We start from the raw sequence: 15,178 nt of genomic DNA on the forward strand, positions 1-15,178 counted from the left end.
ATGACAAAGAAAAACTGTGTATACTCTACTTCTGATGATAAAATAAATGATCAACTTTGACAGAGCACATGTGTTACATGATCTTCCATCTCTTTCCTTCTCAGGCTGAAGGAACTGAGATGACAAAGACTCACAACTGGCTGCTCTGCCCAAAAGGTCAGTATGGTTTAGAACAGGAATTTTAACACCAGGAACAAGAGCAAGCCCAAAATGTACATTTGAAATTGAATATTTAAAACAAATCCAGGAATTTTTGGGTTTGGAAATTGTAGATATTTAACTAAGTAATAAATCTAAATGACATATGTAATAAGACAGTTGCTTCTGCTTGTCTGTCTCACATTTGAGGGATTGTTTTCTGCACCGTCACTCATACTTGTGTTGTTGTGTTTTTTGCTATAAACAGATGATGCTTTGACAGAGGAAGTAGAGCTACAACTCCCCGAGAATGTGATTGATGGGTCTGCCCGGGCTTCACTATCAGTTCTAGGTAAACAGATTCCTTGTGATATATATTCACTATCGCTTAATAAAACAATGCTGGCAGGATAACTGTTACTTCATGCTGAAACACTGAAATTCAAAGCATTTTCCCATTTTTGATAATATACTTAATCATGACACTTTTTTAACCATGGCACTTTCATACAGTATGCAACGTTTATACAGTAAACAGTATATCTAAGTAACTATGACAGCTTAGGGATCAAACAGATGCTTGTGCAGCTTGTAGTCCACTTACTACAATTTTTGTATGTTTACATTACTGCTGGCTATTTCCAAACCATGCCATGAGTTTATAGGTTGATTCATTCAATTCCAGGCAACCAATTGTTCAACATTTGTGGGCATATGACAGTGGGTATACTTGTCTCCCAAATCAATGCAGAAGTTAAAGATCAGACTAGTTTAATTTCTTAAGAGGTCAGTGTTTCTGTGCAGGTGACATCCTGGGTCGGGCCTTGAAGAACCTGGATGGACTGCTGAAGATGCCGTATGGATGTGGGGAGCAGAACATGGCTCTCCTGGCCCCCAACATCTACATCCTCCAGTACCTGAAAAACACAGATCAGATGACCCCAGCCATCAAGGAAAAGGTTACCAATTTCCTGAGTAGTGGTGAGTTGGTATTGAACACCCTATTATTCCATGTGCATTATGTGAGAGTGATTCAGACCATTCACATTACAGGTATATTACAGGAGTATGTTTACTATGCCTGTAACTACCCTATGTACTGAGGTTATATCTTATTTGTTAGCTCATATGTTTTCAAATTGTTCACTAGCTAAGTACAGCTATCACTAAAATGTATTGAGTAGAGTGGAGTTATTACAATATTTCCCTCTTAAATGCAGTAAATGAGTAAAAGTATGAAGAAAGTATGGACAAGAACTTAAAATCTGAAATTTGTGTAATTAAAATTACCGGCTGTTAATTTGGGGGATTGCAGGAAACCACAGAATGCCTGGAGTAACATGAGTGCTCAGCACAAGATCAATAGTGTGCTAAGCTGGTTATGAATATGGATGTTGAAGGAAGGAAACAGCAGAGTAAGTGAGGTGTGAGAAGCCTTGAATCAGGCTGCATGAGTGCTTTAGGACTGAGGCTTTCTGAGCTGATGCAATTCATGCATCTCAACCTCTAAGTAATGGGGGCCTCTGAAAACTAGTAAAAACGGTCTGTTGCACCAAACTTTTGAGATAATAATCATAATCATGATTTGCGTACTGTGATTATAATACAGGCTACCAGAGGCAGTTGAACTACAAGCACTATGATGGCGCTTACAGCACATTCGGAAGTGGAACACCGAACACTCGGTATGAAAATGACTGAATCACAGTGATGTCTATCTGTAGACACCTGAAAAACACATTTCAACCCTGAACTGCAGTGTTAATTAACTGGTATAATCAGTGTATCAGAGTGACAGGTCATACATTAACAAAGATCAGGCACATCTCTTTTTTTTGTAAATGTCTGACCCTGTTTAACTTATCTACAGGTTGACTGCTTTTGTACTGAGATCCTTTGCCAAAGCACAGTCTTTCATCTACATCGACCCAGCAAAGATTAAGCAGTCAAAGACTTGGCTGAAGAGAAAACAACTTCCCAATGGCTGTTTCCAAAAGTCAGGAAAACTCTTTAACAACAGAATGAAGGTAGGTCATAGAGTCTGTATAAAAATGAGGGCACTGTATTTCTCGTCACTATGTTGGAGATACAGTCTTGTGTTTGATGTCTCTGTGATGCTTCGTCTCTACAGGGTGGTGTATCTGATGAAGTGACTCTCAGTGCTTACATCACTGCTGCGTTCTTGGAGATGAATATTTCAGCTGCTGTAAGTACTGTGGATGACAAGTAACTATCTCTGTTTTCAACTCTCTTGTAAAAGGCAACAGAGAAAAACAAAATGCATAGCAAAAAAAACAAAAAAAAAAAGATAACAGACTACAACAGCAGAGACACAGTTTCAAGTTTTGGCAGTGGCACCCCAGCTTCGTCGTCAGTTTAAGCAAACACAGTTAGTGTGTTCATGGGTAGGATGTCAGTAAGGGATGATGTTCTTGTTCCTGCACCAGGGACTCTTGTTTTATTGTTGGAATGTATTGTCTTATAACCTACAGTACAATTTGTTTTCTTCTTCTACATCTATACTGTAAATATCAGTGATGTGTTCCAACACTTTGCCTCCTTAACCTCATCTCATAAGACTGCAAGTGCTGTTTTTTCTTGTCTATGATTTTTGAATGCCTGATTTCAACCAATCATCTCCTCTATTTGTGTTGAATTATAGCCGGTCAAAAGTTTGGGCACACTTTTCCATTCAGTGTGTCCAAACTTTGACTGGTCCTATATTTCTACACAAATAGATTATATGAAAATAATGAGTAATAAAACAATTAAGTTGTTTTTTAGAATCTATTGAAATTGAGAGAGTGGATCAAAAGATGTATATCACATGTTTTTATCTGTTACAGCATCCTGTGGTGAACAAGAGCTTGTCTTGCCTCAAAGAGTCCACCAGTGACCTCAAAAACACCTACACTGCAGCTATGCTTGCATACGTCTTCACCTTGGCTGGAGACATGGAGACCCGTGCTCAACTGCTGGAGCACCTAGACAAGGTTGCACTACATGACGGTGAGTTATAATCCTAAAACAAATCATTACTGCGTCATTACTGTTGAGATAGCTCACCTCATGCCTGTCTTTCTGTTTTTTGGGTGGATGTTTTTAGAGGGTTCCCTCCACTGGTCTCAGACAGCAACAGAAACGTCAGCCTCTCTGTCTGTGGAGATCAGCTCCTATGTGATGCTGGCCAAACTCAGCGCCTCCCCTACTGTTGAAGACCTGGGCTACACCAGCCGCATCGTTAGATGGCTGACAGGCCAGCAGAACCATTATGGAGGCTTCTCCTCTACACAGGTACATCCAGAGCAGCTGAGGTTAAAGCAGAGCTGCACTCCAGGCTTTCAATTTATTTTCAACAGTGTGTGTCTTAATTGTGGGGACATTTTCCATGATGTGTAAGCATGCTCCGGTCATCTTGTTGTTAAAAAAGCTGACTCTAAACCAATCTCAAGTTGGAAACAACAGGCCTGCCTTGCTGCTACCTTTCATATGTGAGATCTAGAACAGTAATCACGCACCTTTGAGAGGTCAAAATCCCTGACCTCAGGTTTGGTGAAAGACTAAATCTACCTATAAAAACAATGAGAGAAAAAGACAGCCCAGATTGTACTTCTGAGTTGAGGCTTATTACTCAGGCTGATTTGAATTATGCTTTTGTCAAACTATAAAAGTGATGCAACCAAAAAGACACTGTAACTACTACATCAAACAGTACATAGCTGTCTTGCTTCAAGAATTTTGCAATACAACATCTCTCTACTAAAGGAAGTGAAAAGTTCTTGAGCTACTGCAGCTTGGATTGTACCTCGTTTGTCTGTTGCTTTGGACCAAAGCCTGTTAGCATGTTAGCAAGTTTTGTCATATATGTTGATTGAAGCAAGGGTTTATCCTAATGTGTCATGTCCAAACTAAAGCCTGCATCCAAACCAGGCGGGGAGTTCTGGTCCTCTGAAATGATGCCAACGTGGAAGTAACTTAAAACTGGATTCTATCAAAAGGCCACCAGGGGGCGACCGTTTTGGTGTCAAAAGGACTTCCGTCTCTATACAAGTCAATGGACAATTCACCAACTTCTCACTTGATTTCTAACCTCAGTAAACGTTTTCAAATGTGTTTAAAGCCTTCTTCAATGCAGTATGATGTTCATTTGTGAAATTTTGGCCTCCCTGATTTTATATTTGACTATAAAGCAGGGTATGCATTAGGGCGTGGCTACGTTGTGATTGACAGGTTGATTGGTGCACAGGTTCAGGAGGGTGACTCATGCCCCTCCTGATGCCCATATAAGTAGAATCCGTGTTCTTTTTTTACCCAGCATGCACCTGAAATTTTCAAGATGGCGCTGCTCAGATCCGATACTATTGGCTTCCGAGCAGCAGTCCACAAACCAATGGGTGACGTCACGGATGTTACGACCATTTTATATACAGTCTATGATCCAAACGATAATTTCTGATGTGTGTTGGGAAATATAGGTTGAAACAATGCTAATAGTGGGCCAGTAAGTTCTGCATTGTGAGTTTTGATAGCTCTAATCAACAGCTGTGAAGGATTGTCATTCCCTGTGTTCACCGAACACATCTGTTACATACACTTATTGGTTACACAAAGAATGTTAAAAATAGAAACTATCCTGATGTTAGCCACTCTTCATAGCCATTTTGTGCTCAGAAAGAAAGAACCTCATCCACTCTCACCATCCATTAAAGTTAATACAAACCATGTAAAGGTGGAAGCACTGTGACCTGCTGCAAAAATAAAACCAGTTGTTTCATACTGTAATTTAGCTGTGAATACATGATTTTATGAGGTAAGACACTATAGCCCAATACAGTAGCTACTATAACTGTCTTATAGGGAGATATCTTGGAGTTTTTTTTCATTTCCATGGATACACTGCAACAAAAATATATAAGAATACTGTGAGAATGACAAAACCATTGAAACAGTAATTGGTGTATTGGTGTGTGTGTGTGTGTGTGTGTGTGTGTGTGTGTGTGTGTGTGTTTGCGTGCGTGCGTGTGTGTGTGTGTGTGTGTGTGTGTGTGTGTGTGTGTGTGTGTGTGTGTGTGTGTGTGTGTGTGTGTGTGTGTGTGTGTGTGTGTGTGTGTGTGTTGTAGGACACAGTGGTGGCTCTTCAGGCTCTGGCTCTCTACTCCACTCTGGTGTTCAGTCCAGAGAGTTCAAGCACAGTGACAGTCCAGTCTCCCAGTGACCAGATGACATTTGATGTTAACAGTAGAAACAAACTGCTCTACCAGGAGAAGACACTGCAGGATGTGACAGGAAAGTACAGTCTGGACGTGAAGGGAACTGCATGTGCTGCAGTGCAGGTCAGTGGTTCTTGTGGCACTTAACTTTCTTCTTCTGTACACATAAATCCATTATAGCAATACACCACAACTAGAGCTGTTAGGCTCCCGAATTAAAATGAATGAATATTAAAACCTTCCTATTGCACTACTTGCCAGATTTCTCTTCATTATAACATCCCAACCCCTGCTGATGTGACCACTCTCAGTGTCAAAGTCACACCAGAGGCTGACTGCCGATCTCTGAGACCTAAACTAACTCTGAACCTTCAGTCCCTGTAAGTAATGTGCAGCAACTAGATCTAACCTACGACCATTATAGAGCGCAGAAAATCCTGACATGTTGTTGGAGGTTATTCAAGGCATGGAAAAGCGCAGCTGTACTATTTGTAACATCACATATTTCATGGTTCCATTACAGATTTAGTGGAAAAGAGAGCAGTACAAACATGGTGATCCTGGATATCAAAATGCTTTCTGGATTTGTCCCACATCAAGAGTCGTTGAAGCAGGTAGCTTACTGTAGTTTTTCTAACCTGCAATATTTGTATCATTTGTTGAAGTCATGGTAACACAGCTGAATATCATGCCTTCACAGCTCAAACGCTCCCCGCTGGTGGATCGTGTTGAAGTAAAGGAAGATCATGTTCTTGTGTACTTAGAGAAGGTGAAAGGAACTCACAGTGGTTAAATACAAGACAATGCTCTCCAGATTTGTCACTGATTGTGTTTTTCTTCTAACAGTTAATGAAGAACATACCCATCAAACACAGCTTAGATCTCACACAGGAGCTCGAAGTGCAGAACCTGAAGCCTGCCTTGGTTAAGATCTATGACTACTACCAACCAAGTAAATCACATGCTCGGTTCTTCTAACTAACTGTACAATTATCACAACTACGAATTCAATTTTCAAAGTTTTGTCTGACATACACTACCGGTCAAAAGTTTTTAGAACACCCCAAATATTCCATTTTTTTATTGAAATTCAAGCAGTTCAAGTCCAATGATTAGCTTGAAATGGTACAAAGGTAAGTGATGAACTGCCAGAGGTTAAAAAAAAAGGAAAGGTTTCCCAAAACTGAAAATTATACAAAAACACTTAAAAATGTAGGTCTTTCCTACAGAGAAATTGCGAAGAAAGTCAAGGTGTCAGTGAGTACAGTTTCCTCCTCAGAAACTGGGAAACTCTGAAAGGAAGAGGTCTGGCAGAACCAAAGCCACAACAGAGTCAGAAGACAAGTTTCTGAGAGTCAACAGCTTGCGTGATAGGCGGCTCAACAGCTTCAAGCACAGCTTCATAGTGGTCAGAGTAAGCAAGTCTCAGTTTCAACTGTGAAGAGAAGACTTCCAGTTGCAGGTTTGACAGGTCGAGTTGCAGCAAGAAAGCCATTGCTAAGACATCAGAATAAGAAGAAGAGGCTTGCCTGGGCCATGAAACACCACCAACGGACTACTGAAGACTGGAAGAAGGTGTTATGGACTGATGAATCAAAATGTTAAATATTCTGTTCATCAAGCAGGAGTTTTGTACGCCGTCGAGTAGAAAGGATGGTTCCTCAGTGTGTGACATCAACTGTCAAACATGGAGGAGGAAGCATGATGGTCTGGGGCTGTTTTTTTGGATCCAGGGTCAGCTACTACAGCATTCTGCAGCGCCATGCAGTACCCCCTGGTATGCACGTAGTTGGTCAGGCGTTCATCCTACAGCAAGATAATGACCCAAAACATAAGTCCAAGCTATGCCAGAACTACCTTAGGAAAAAAGACCAAGATGGTAAGCTTGAAAACATTTTTTCAATAAAAAACTGGAAAAATTGGGGTGTTCTAAAACTTTTGACCGGTAGTCTACACTGGGATTTAACCCAACCCCTCAATGTCCTGAGCATGAAGTTATTTTGTGTTTGGGAATTCTTTGAGCTTTCATTGTTTCATTTGTTTGAACTCTGTTATCTAATAATACTTTCTCCTCTCAGGTGACCAGGATGAGGTAGAATACATCTACCCTTGTGCTGCAGGTAACAATCTCTAACATAATCAAGCTTATATAAGCAGCACCACAAAGTAAAACTCAAATGTTGCTCAAGAACCCCTTGCACCCTTGTTTATGGTACATTTTCTTATGATGTAACTATCTCAATTATTAATACTTTTTAATTACTTTGAATTATTTCTCAGAAAGATGTAGGACATTTTTGAATCAGTCAATTAGATGTAAACAACACATAATGATTAATTAACTATAGTATTAAAGTGAATGTGTCAATTTAGTAACCAAATGAAGCCAAAGAAAGCTGCTGGAAAATGCTGATTGTATGCACTTGAGTGAAGTAATCACAATTCTTCTCTGATTTGCAGCTTAACGACTGAAGTGTGGTCACACATCTCAAGCCCCAGGCTCTTACTGATGAGACTAATATATCAATACATTTTAATAAAGATAAACTACATTTAATTTCCATATCTTGTGTACACAATAAGACTCTGTGTGTGTGTGTGTGTGTGCGTGCGTGCGTGCTAGCCTGCGTGCTTGCGTGTGTCATGAAAATATTACAAATGTCTATTTTCTCAAGTGAAAAGGGCCCACAGCTTAAGAACACCCATGTTTATTCTGGCTGTCAGTGTTATACTAACCTCCAAACCACCGAGCTAAAGTGCTACTAAGCCCTATTATTTATAATGCGTCATTATTCTGATAGACTTTATGTGTTGTGGTGTTTCCTGGCCTCAGCTCTTCGCTGTCAGTAGCGGTAGCAGTGGCTACATTATCGCCATTAAACCAATGATAAGGTTGAACTTACTGTGGCTGTGAAATTTGGTGAAGTTTGTCAGCAGTTACCCAGCATCCTCAACACATGATTCCAGTCACTTTATGAAACTACTCGTCTTTACCAGGCGGGGAGTTCTGGTCCTCTGAAATGATGCGAACGCGGAAGTAACTTAAAACTGCATTCTATCAAAAGGCCACCAGGGGGCGACCGTTTTGGTGTCAAAAGGACTTCCGTCTCTATACAAGTCAATGGAGAATTCACCAACTTCTCACTTGATTTCTAACCTCAGTAAACGTTTTCAAAATGTGTTTATGGTCTCAATATTGAATTGAATAATAATGCAAAAATAAATATAACAACTTAAATTTAGTGTACTCTTTTGTTTTTTACAAGTCCACAGCTTATATCAGTTTTCTTTCAAACCATACAATATATTGTCCCTTTTAATGTCCAAACAAAATTTTAGCAGTAATCAAACACTGTGCACACACCAATAATCACTATACTAAGCCGGCAAAATAATAATACTTAATAAAATAAAATTGTTGCAGGCCTGTATCGCTGCTTGTGTTCGTTGAGACCAAAACCTCAGTAGTCACTTCACTCTCAGCTGAGCAGAAAATAATGAATGAATGAAGGCTTTATTTCAAACAAAAACAAAGAAAAAATATAAATATATGTATCTTACATAACAGAAAACAACAGTCAAACGCACAAAACAAGGAAAACAAAATTGATTAAACATGTTTGAAAAGGAGTAGGAAGAAGCATTCGCTTATAGATAAATTAACTGTACCTTTTTCAGGAATTACGTGGCCATCCAGTGAAAATAACAGTTCACAGCTGTCTGTCCAGGAAGCTGGAGACAGCAGGAGGACACACTCACAGAGTTTGGGTGGATATCCAACGTTGCCAGAGGAACTCTGAGCCTCCTCGATGGCTCGGAGCGCTATCTGGTGGTTGTCCGTCGTCTCCCGGTCGGAAACTGTCCACAAGGCTAGGATGTCGAGCTGGGTTAGCTCAGTTAGCTTAGCCTGCAGTCTCTCCACCTTACAAACCCGCTCACTTGACTAACGAGCGACGTAACAGGTTACTAGGTTGCAAAACATCGGGCAGACGTTCTCAGTAACTCTCAATAAAATGTACTTTTACAGATTATCCTGTTGAAAATCTAATACACATACTGTACAAACTGTTTTCTTCACAACTTCAGACGTCCACACCGCCAAAAACACTACTGTATTCTCCTGTTAATTTTCCGTCCTTCCTGTCTCCCGCATTAATGCACACACAACCCATCCTTCAAAATAAAATACACCTCATGTCAAAAGAAAGCATTTCTTTAGAAAAGGGTACCATAGAAGTAAACAGCTTTTTATCAAATGAAATAAAACAAAACACATATAGCATTTTTAACATTTTTTAACACATGAACTTGAGATTTTACCAAACAATGAAATATATGTATTTCAATCTTTTTAACCTTTTATCAAATCCTATTTATTCATGTATCTATCACCAACTATTTAACATATTTATGCACTTTTTTGCCCGGGCTACACGTGGCTACGTCGTGATTGACAGGTTGATTGGTTCACAGGTTCAGGAAGGCGCCTCTTGCTCCTCCTGATGCCCATATAAGTAGAATCTGTGTTTTTTTTTTACCCGGCATGCACCGGAAATTTTCAAGATGACGCTGCCCACATCCGAAACTATTCGCTTCCAAGCAGCAGTCCACAAACCAATGGGTGACGTCACGGATGTTACGTCCAATTTATATACAGTCTATGGTCTTTACACAAAATTTTGTTCATAGTACAGCGAAGTCATGACCCGCCCACCTCTGCCTCTGATTGACTTACCCAATTTTTTTATTCTAACTCTAACCAATCTCACTTCTCGTGTCTATACCTACCCAACCCAACCAACGAAGATGATAAGTACTAGCCAATCAGAGGCAGAGTAGGGCGGGTCGTGACTTCGCCATCCTAGGAAAATAATTTGACCCACTGTACGGGATGTTATACACTGAGGTCTTATTCTGGTGTTTAACTGTGGTCATCATGTATATTACACTGACACGCTGTCGCCCTCTGCTGCTTGTCTGAAAACCTAAAACACAGGCCCAGTAGTAGTCTTTTTTCTTATATACAGTCTATGGTAGTAGCGCATGTCACAAGTGGTAGAGTACATTTAATCAAGTACTATTTTAAATTGCCTCTGCTTGAGAATTGAAATTTTATACTTCTATTATGCTTCTACTCCACCACAGTTCAGATTATTAATACACTACATTTACTTGACCAATGTAATTAGACTGCTATTTATTATGCAGATTAATAGTTTACATACCAAAATTATTATTAACCTACCTTATAAAATGCACAATACATTTTATAGACACTCAACAGTTTGTAAAATGGGTAAAATGTGTTCCACCATCAGGTCCATTAGTCAACTATATCCTTATGTAACCCCCGACTATTCGGCTCAACCTCAGCAGACTGAAGAGACTGTTGAAATAAAACAAATCAATGTGGCCGGTGGTGACAATCATCTGTGCAGCTCCTTGCCTGATGATCAAAAAGACGTGACAGAACAACTCAAATAACATAACATATAGTTAAACTTCTATAAAGGCAGGTTCATACCTTAGATTATTATCTGGTTAAATCACGGAGCTGTTTCAGTACATACCACATCTGCGGTTGTCAAGGGCAACAGGGACAAACTGACGCTCAATCGTTATATTTATCACCACTGGCCACAGGAGGATACTTAATTACAACAAATAAAAGGAGCCTTGCATAGATAAACACAAAATATTAACTTGTTTCACAAGAAAATAATGAGAATGGAAAACAACAAAATAAAATAAATATTGAAGGATTATAAAAATACATGTCATTTATTTCACCTTTAACTTGTAAATTGCCCTTCTTTAGATAACTATGCTGCTTTTGATAAGGTCATTTTCACTCCATTAACTATTATTTTCAGCACGAGCAAGGCAAGGGAGGTGATGAAGGTGGAGGACATTTACATCACAAAACATGTCAGTGGTTGAAAAGAAAGTTGTATTGATTCTTCACAAGAGTTGAGGTCAGAGAAAAATGTAGAGGAATGCTCGCTCCTGTGCTGAAACCACATACTGTGTCTTATGTGGAGCTTTTTTTATGGCAAGCATGAGGGAGAACAACATGCAACCAAGGTGTATTGACACTGTGGTTCGATGTGGGTGCACTAACCACCAGGCCACCTGGGTGTCCCAAGGATTTTCATCATGTCTTACAGAACTAAAGCCTTAAAAAACAAAAAACACCAACATGAAAATTGCATCTAGAGTTTAAAAGAGAATGAAAAACAATGCAGCACTAACATAATGGCACTCCAACTATAAGGGAACATGTTTAGGGGAACATGTAGAATAAAGCCTGATGATTGTAATGTGTGATTGATTTGATGAACGTTTCCCTGGTTGTGTGGGATCAAAAACTAGGTTATTTTCCTGTTATATTGTATATTTCTCATATTGTTTGATGTTTTTATCTCAGTCACTTACTGTCAGTGTGTGGGTTTGTGTTTGCATATATGTGGAAATGTGTGTGTGTGTGTGTGTGCGCGCATGCATGCGTGTGTGTGGGTGACGGGGTGGGGTTATGTAGCAGAGCCTGTTTCATAAATGTTGACTTTTGGGCTCAGCACAGTCAGAAATGGGTCTTTCTGGGATTCAGTTGTGGACATGGACACTGTTTGTCTTTCTGAGCTGGATGTTTGTGGGTCAAGTGGTGGCGGAACCGTAAGTTTACCTTCACAGCCTGCGAAACATTTAACATTATGTAATATGTTCTTGATGCAGACCAGATTATTGCCATTTGCTGCTTTTTTCCTAGCATGGGTTTGAGTTTAAGTAAGGTATCTAGTAGGGGGTGTAGCAAATAACCGTTATGAAGTTATGAATTATGTAGCTGCTGTGCTGCTGAAAGCTTCATCAGCTCACTGTCTACATCTCTCTCTCTCTCTCTCTCTCTCTCTCTCTCTCTCTCTCTCTCTCTCTCTCTCTCTCTCTCTCTCTCTCTCTCTCTTTCTCCCATAAAACTATCACAATACTCGTCACAGTAACATTAAGAAGTATTCCAGACACTAGTTGCTGTGATGTTTCTGTATTTATAGACCAAACTGAGCTGACTGACAGCAGCAATTGTTGAAGCCTGATGTGTAAAAGTACACTGCTGTTGCAGTAACACACAGTATGAGCACAGATCTGAAGTCTAAAAGATTTGCTAACCTGTGGGTGTCATTCTACTCCAATTTACAGCGCTTTAGTCTGTGATAAGAGAGGAGCAAAGCCACAATAAAATAAATGAATATAAATAAGTCAATTAGTCATCACTCAGTTTCCAAAATGAAAATGATATTTGCAGGTTTTGAAGTTGCACTGTAAATGTCAGGCTGGATGCAGATTTTAGTGCTGTATGATTTAGTGGAAGGATTTTGATTTTCAAATCACTCTGAAAGTGATCCAACAATATCGTTCACCACTTTCTTTGTCTTAATAGTTGTGGTGTGGACTCCACCATCCACTGGAGTTAGAACCATTTTTAAAACTATGTACTTATAGTTAGTGCCACGGGTGCTAAGCTCCGAGGCACTCCCTCTACAGCAGTAATTGCCCCGAGGCATCTATTATTCTTCACCATACTTATTATTCTTCCGCCATATTTCGGCGCGTAACTCCACCCACAGCTTTGAGAAAACCCCGACAATATATACATCAAAATGTGCGTCTCGATCGGGAAAGAGGTGCTATTATTTGGATTGTTCAAATTCCAATTTTTCCCAAAGTTATTCCCTAAAAACCAGGCATAATTCCCCATTGGAAATGAATGGGAATTGTTTTTCAAATCCACAAAATTTCACCTTTTTTCGGAGTCACTCTCTCATACCTGTACTTGGAAATGTGATTCAAACTTTAAAACGGAGGAAAACTTTCGCTCTCTCCAAAACACCAAACAGTTTTTACATAACATGTAAACTTTTCAAACTATGAGTGGAAATCACTTTTTCTTCAAAGTTAGAGTGGAACCGTTAGTTAGCTTGAGTGTGAGAAGCAGTAAAAAATAAACGTTATTTTTATATTTAACTTGAGCTCACGGCCAAACCGTGAAAAGGAGACAAATAATGTTTTGTCAAAATGTAGACATAGGTGTTGGGATTCATAACATGTGATGTTGACAGGCAGGGTCTGCACAAAATTTAAACGGGGGGGCCGAGTCCGGCGGCAATACCTGTCTCGCTCCACATTGACCCTAATGTAATCGTCTTTTTTTTCAAAAGAATCTCACTCTGTCTTCGCACTGAGCTTACGCGCTCATTTTAAGGAATATTTGAATAAAATGAACACTGTCAGAATCTGCCGGCTTCTGTGTCTCTCACAGTGTTTTCACAGTTTGCAATTGTTCGGGACCTTGTCAGAAGCCAAATTCTGGGGCATTTTGAGAATTTTTCGTAAGCAGATTCTCAAATCGCCGTAGCAACCGTAGAGCCTTTGCTGTCCTTGGCAGCCTGTTGCTGGGCAGAAACTGACCTACTTTTTTGTGATTGGCTAATTCCTGTCTGTCTATTTTGCCAGTTAACCGAGCTAGCTCTCAGTAATAGCATCCATGTTTAGGGTAGAGGTGGTGACTTTGATTGACAGGTGACACTCGGTAGGGGGCGGGGCTTCAGCGAACTCGCCGGGAACGCCCACAGAGATGGTAGATTGATTGGACTTTTGTGTGTCCAATAAATCTTTTTATTCAATTAAATATTTATCATATTTAATAAATCAATACATTTCTGAATCAGTCAAATATCTAAAGTTCATGGCTCTACGGTTCAATATATCCCGTGTATCACTTCAAAGAATAGACATACACAATTGATTGAGTTTTATGGATTTTATTAACTACACACTACTAATAAATGATGTATAAATAAATGTGGTGATGAGTTTGCAATACAACATGAATTCAACAGATGGTTTCTCGATATATCGACATGAATGAAAGATGATGGTGAATGATGAATTTAAATGAACAATGTGTAATCATGTGAAAACTAAGAAAACGTGTAAGTTTTACTGAGTTTTACTTTTAAAGAAAATTCTCGAACTCGATCTGACATCAACCCTTGATTAAAGCAATCAATTAAATGGATCCTACTTTCATCCATGGAGGGCCTCAGCTGTCCGTCCTTCAGAACCACGCGTACGCATACCAAGTGGAAGATCTCGGAGAGCGTCGCAGGTCCGGGCAGGTTGCTGTGAGGAGGATCGGGTCGGCTGGTCTTCTGTCAGACTGCCTGGTTCCGGTGGTTGTCTGCCTGCAGACCTTGTCCCTCTCGATTATGAGTCGTAGGATTGACAGACGTTTGTCTGCCTAAAAAGCTCTCGCAGGTTGATGAAAGATGGAGGAAAAGTTCAAATGTAACTAGTTCACTGTTTAATAACTTTCTGGAGAGATCTCAGTGTTGGCCACGTCAAAATCCTCAAAAGGGTCAAAAACAGGCTGAATGCAAAACTTAATGACGTGTTTACTTAAAGAGCCTTTTCCCTGTACATAGATAAAGAATAACTAAAGATTAAAATAAGGTAAGGTGACTAAGGTAAGAATGTGTGAGGTGAAGAAAAGGAAAAAGATGGAAAACCTGGAGCGAAGCTAAGTCAAGTCAAAAAGCCAAGTAAAAGAAGAGCAAAGAGCGAGTTTCAGATGGGTGCAGCCGGTTTTTTGTCCTGGGGAGGGCTTGTGTGTCAAGCCAATCAGGTTCATCACAGCTTTTACTCTGAAACTTTTCATCATCATCATTCATTCAGTATTAAATCCTGATTATAAAATGCATACTATAACATAGTAACACAGAACACAGGATGTATCATTCTGGCATTAATATAACATCAGCTTGATTCATTCAAAGGAT

General features: G+C 39.7%; 2 protein-coding genes across 2 annotated transcripts in view; both read left to right on the forward strand.

The window, feature by feature from the left end:
- Positions 1-7,913, forward strand: part of LOC133980455 (alpha-2-macroglobulin-like) — a 29,039-nt gene extending 21,126 nt beyond the window's left edge. Inside the window, exons 22-36 of the mRNA XM_062419187.1 lie at positions 105-156; positions 407-490; positions 943-1,119; positions 1,748-1,823; positions 2,009-2,165; positions 2,270-2,344; positions 2,985-3,147; positions 3,245-3,432; positions 5,259-5,471; positions 5,610-5,728; positions 5,872-5,962; positions 6,049-6,117; positions 6,195-6,300; positions 7,427-7,468; positions 7,809-7,913. Of these exons, the coding sequence (XP_062275171.1) occupies positions 105-156; positions 407-490; positions 943-1,119; positions 1,748-1,823; positions 2,009-2,165; positions 2,270-2,344; positions 2,985-3,147; positions 3,245-3,432; positions 5,259-5,471; positions 5,610-5,728; positions 5,872-5,962; positions 6,049-6,117; positions 6,195-6,300; positions 7,427-7,468; positions 7,809-7,813 (1,617 nt within the window). The 3' untranslated portion in view covers positions 7,814-7,913. The remainder of the gene's footprint in view (positions 1-104; positions 157-406; positions 491-942; positions 1,120-1,747; positions 1,824-2,008; positions 2,166-2,269; positions 2,345-2,984; positions 3,148-3,244; positions 3,433-5,258; positions 5,472-5,609; positions 5,729-5,871; positions 5,963-6,048; positions 6,118-6,194; positions 6,301-7,426; positions 7,469-7,808) is intronic.
- A 3,954-nt stretch (positions 7,914-11,867) lies between these two features.
- LOC133980443 (alpha-2-macroglobulin-like) overlaps positions 11,868-15,178 on the forward strand; it is a 31,612-nt gene continuing 28,301 nt past the window's right edge. Inside the window, exon 1 of the mRNA XM_062419164.1 lies at positions 11,868-12,020. Coding sequence (XP_062275148.1) covers positions 11,935-12,020 — 86 coding nt within the window. The 5' untranslated portion in view covers positions 11,868-11,934. The remainder of the gene's footprint in view (positions 12,021-15,178) is intronic.

Source organism: Scomber scombrus, chromosome 5 (genome assembly GCF_963691925.1).
Source record: "Scomber scombrus chromosome 5, fScoSco1.1, whole genome shotgun sequence".
Taxonomy (NCBI): Eukaryota; Metazoa; Chordata; class Actinopteri; order Scombriformes; family Scombridae; genus Scomber; species Scomber scombrus.